Genomic DNA, 3,840 nt, shown 5'->3' with positions numbered 1-3,840 from the left:
TTCCAAAGTATATAGTACATGTTGCAGTTTACAAAGATAAAAGGACTTAGGGAAAGATTTGTAAGAGTGCTCTTGAACGTGGCTTATTTCAATCAGAAGACGATTTCTGAGGCTTATTTTTCTGGCGGTGGCGGAAGATACCTAAATGGGGGGCGGGGCGGAGAGGTGTTTACCCATGAGGCCACGCGAGGGGGCCTTCCGTTTCTTTTTCAGCCATCTTGGACCCTGTGGAGGTGTGTGGCGTTTCCGCAGCTGAACTTTGGGGGCAAATAAGTGGGGTCGGCTCGGCTATATGCCTCTCGTGAGATGCTGGTGCGGCTCCGAGGCTCTACCAGCTAATGATTTCTATGGATTCCAGCAACAGGGAGGACAGGATGGAGGAGATACGGGACTGATGGTGCTGGTCCCCTGACCTCCGAGAATGGGTGCTCCGGTAACTGGAGTTGCTTGCGGTCCCTAGCGGATTAAAATATAAAATAGATGCATTTTGTCTGGCACCAGTGGCACTTTTAGGCAGGGTTCTTTGTTCATTTACTCCCACCTCAAACCTGGCTTTGCCTGTTTACTGTGTCTTTCCTTAGCTTTTCTTTCCCATTCAGTGTTTAAAAGTCTTGTTCTCTGCGTGCTTCTATGGCTCCTTGATCTTTTTTTTCCCCCATGATCGTGGCGTGAACTTTCTTAAGGCTTTCTTTTGGGGTTTCTAGGAGTTACTTCCTGTAGTGTACTGTTTTGCTACTTTAGGTTTTGTCTTCCTTTTGGAATTTGCTTAGTTATCAGGTATTCTCTGAGTTTGGGGCGCTCTTCCAGAGGAGACTAGGTGGGAAACGCGCGTTGCAAGATTTTAAACTGATTATTTTTGTTTTAAGGCCTGCTGGGAACAGGACTTCTAAAACGACAATTATGTCTGGAAGGTATGCGTTTTAAATATCATTGCTTTGTACTTGTAGTTTGTTTATTAGGCGTGATCCTACATGTGAGTTTAAAACTGGTGGGGAAAAAATTTAGATGTTTGCTATATAGGTAACTTTTAGGTGGTTGTCATTACAAGCCAAATCATACCTGTGGTTTGTTGAAGTTGAGTGAGATCTTTTAACAGCTTATGATTAACAGTATATTTTGTCTTAGGCTGTGGTCCAAGGCCATTTTTGCTGGCTATAAGCGGGGTCTACGGAACCAGAGGGAGCACACAGCTCTCCTGAAAATTGAAGGTGTATATGCTCGAGATGAAACTGAATTCTATCTAGGCAAGAGATGTGCTTACGTGTACAAAGCAAAGAAGTAAGTTGATAGTATTGTGCTTTTTGAGTTTTCACTTGATTGGTCTCATTTGAAGTTAGTTAAATAAATGGTACTGTTGTGGTTTCTACTTTGGGAGTTCAAGGAACTTCATGGTTAGTGTTGGATATAGGTGTCTTCTGCACTTAGAAAAATTACAGCTATTAATTTGTTTTAAGGAAGGCGTCAGGTCCTTGTATTATGATCTTAAGGTTTTATAGAGCATTTTTCATATCGCTTAATTTATTTTGTTGATCTCTTGAAGTTACAATTTTTATAGATGTTTAAAGATGTTATCTCTAGAGCATTGTTTCTTAAACCCATTCCAGATCAATTAAAATCTCTGGGATAGAGGTGGGGGCGGGGGTGGAAGAAATGGGTGGACTATTGGGTATTTAAATTGTTTTTAAAAAGATCTTTGGGAACATGTTTTCATCTCCCCCATCCCCCTTTCCTCCTGCAACCAGAGTGATCCTTTAAATTTTTTTTGCCACGTGTGGTTTGCAGGATCTTAGTTCCCTGACCAGGGATTGAACCTGGGCCCTTGGCAGTGAAAGCGTGGAGTCTTAATCACTGGACCACCAGGGATTTCCCAGTCTTTTAAAATTATAAGTCAAATCATCTGTACATTGCTCAAATTCCAACTCTTCCCCATCTCATTTAGTAAAAGCTAAAGTCATTAAGGAGCTTCTAAGACCATATTCATTCAGGGCTCCCTCTGTCCTCTCTTAACCCAGCTAGGATTCATCTCTTGGCATCGTCTGCCTTTCCACAAGCCAGGGACCACAACCTCAGTTTATAACACAAGCTGTTCCCTTACCTTCGAGTCTTTTTTCTGGTGTTAGCTTCTTAGTAAGGCCTTACCGGGCTGTTTAAAATTACAAACAAGTTCCTCTCTCCCTACACTCAAAATATCCTCACATTTCTTGTCCCCCCCTTCCCTGCCCCCTCCCCATGTTACAGCTATTACCGTTTAAGCTAGGGTTGAGGGCGACTGGTCTAGAAGTCACCTTGATTTTGTACCACACTGTACTGGTTGTCTGGGTTCTCATGCCTTTTTTAATCCTCTTTTAAAATCAGCAACACAGTAACTCCTGGTGGAAAACCTAACAAAACCAGAGTAATCTGGGGAAAGATAACTCGTGCTCATGGAAACAGTGGCATGGTTCGTGCCAAATTCCGAAGCAATCTTCCTGCTAAGGCCATTGGACACAGAATCCGTGTGGTAAGTACATTATTAGCAATGTGGCACCTTTTGAATCAAACTAAGCTCATGGTGTTTGGCTTTGACTACTAAGGACTATTGTGATTATAAAATGTCACCAATAGATCATGCTGTAAAATTAGGGGCTACTGTGTAAATGTATTATGGAACATTTTCTTGGCATTATAAGAAAAGTGAAGGCAAAGGGTTCGAATGGATTGTGCCTAGATTTCAGGTAATTGCTAAAGCTGCCTGTGGGTGGTGGGGAATAGCACAGTTGGCCCTTGAACAACGCAGAGGTTAGGGGCACTGTGAGAAATCCACGTATAACTTCACAGTTGGCCTCTGCATCTGTGGATTCAGTCAACTGCGGATTGTGTAGTACGTGTTTACTGAAAAAAAAATCTGTATAAGTGGACCCGCACAGTTCAAACTTGTGTTGTTCGAGGGTCACCTATTTAAATGAACAATTTTCTGGCAAATATATTTATTGGGCTCTGAAGTAATTGCTAGAAAATAAAAATTCAACATACCTTTTCCTGGCAAAATTAATATTTCCGATCTCTTCATCATGACAGTCTTGTTCAAATAGGTATTAGCTTTATTTTATAGAGGAAAACTAATGCTCATGTCCCAGGACTTCAACTCCAGATTCTGTGATATTTTTAACAGGATAGCTCTTGTTTTCTTCAGTTAGGATCTATTTTTAATAGACATGGCTACATCCTTGGGGTCACAGGGTACTTTTGAACCCTGCTGAGCAGTTGAGATTTCTCATCAGAGGAGGTTTTTACTGTCGTTAGAGGAAGCAAAATTAAATGGACTCTCAGGTTCCCAGTACTGGTTCTTAAGTCAAAGAATGTTCACCTAGAAACTGAAGTCTCTAAAAATTTAGTTCCCTTCCCACTAGGATATAAGTCATTGGGTGCCTTTCAGAGATGGGTAATGGGACAATGGGAGATTTATTCATGTTGTGGTATTCAATAACTGTTTGTATATAACATGCACTTAATGACATTATGTTCTTTCCCCCCCCACCAGATGCTGTACCCTTCAAGGATTTAAACTTACTGAAAAGTAAATAAATAAAAGTGTGGATTTGTTCCCTTGTATTTTTGTTAACATGGCTTAAAAAATTCTTTGCCCTGAATTCAGTTGCTAAGTGCTTAAAGGGTGGTGGTTATTTGGCATTTTCAGAGTATATGGGAGCCCAGAGAATATGGCAGTTACAGAGATTTAGACAACAGGAGGGTTTTAATGAGGATAGGATGTATCTTAATATAAGACCTTAAATGTTGGGGGGAAGGTTACAAGTAAGCTTTAGTTGGGGGCAGTGGAAAGGAGTATCTTGGAAGGTTTAC

General features: G+C 41.1%; 1 protein-coding gene across 3 annotated transcripts; it reads left to right on the top strand.

Annotated features, from left to right (window-relative positions):
• The first annotated feature begins 213 nt into the window (after positions 1–213).
• Positions 214–3,601, top strand: RPL35A (ribosomal protein L35a). Of its 3 annotated transcripts, none has more exons than XM_079705164.1 (5): positions 214–233; positions 867–911; positions 1,126–1,278; positions 2,356–2,500; positions 3,521–3,601. In XM_079705164.1, exons 2-5 carry the CDS (start codon positions 901–903, stop codon positions 3,542–3,544), a joined length of 333 nt encoding a protein of 110 aa, XP_079561290.1. In that variant the 5' UTR covers positions 214–233; positions 867–900; the 3' UTR covers positions 3,545–3,601. The 3 variants fall into 3 exon arrangements, with proteins under 3 accessions (XP_079561290.1, XP_079561289.1, XP_079561288.1); XM_079705163.1 differs by lacking the exon at positions 214–233 and adding an exon at positions 265–433; XM_079705162.1 differs by lacking the exon at positions 214–233 and adding an exon at positions 278–312.
• Positions 3,602–3,840: the final 239 nt, after the last annotated feature.

The sequence above is a fragment of the Hyperoodon ampullatus genome, assembly GCF_949752795.1.
Source record: "Hyperoodon ampullatus genome assembly, chromosome: 5".
Lineage (NCBI taxonomy): Eukaryota > Metazoa > Chordata > Mammalia > Artiodactyla > Ziphiidae > Hyperoodon > Hyperoodon ampullatus.
The sequence above is the reverse complement of the archived record's forward strand: the minus strand, read 5'-3'. Positions and strand labels throughout refer to the sequence as shown.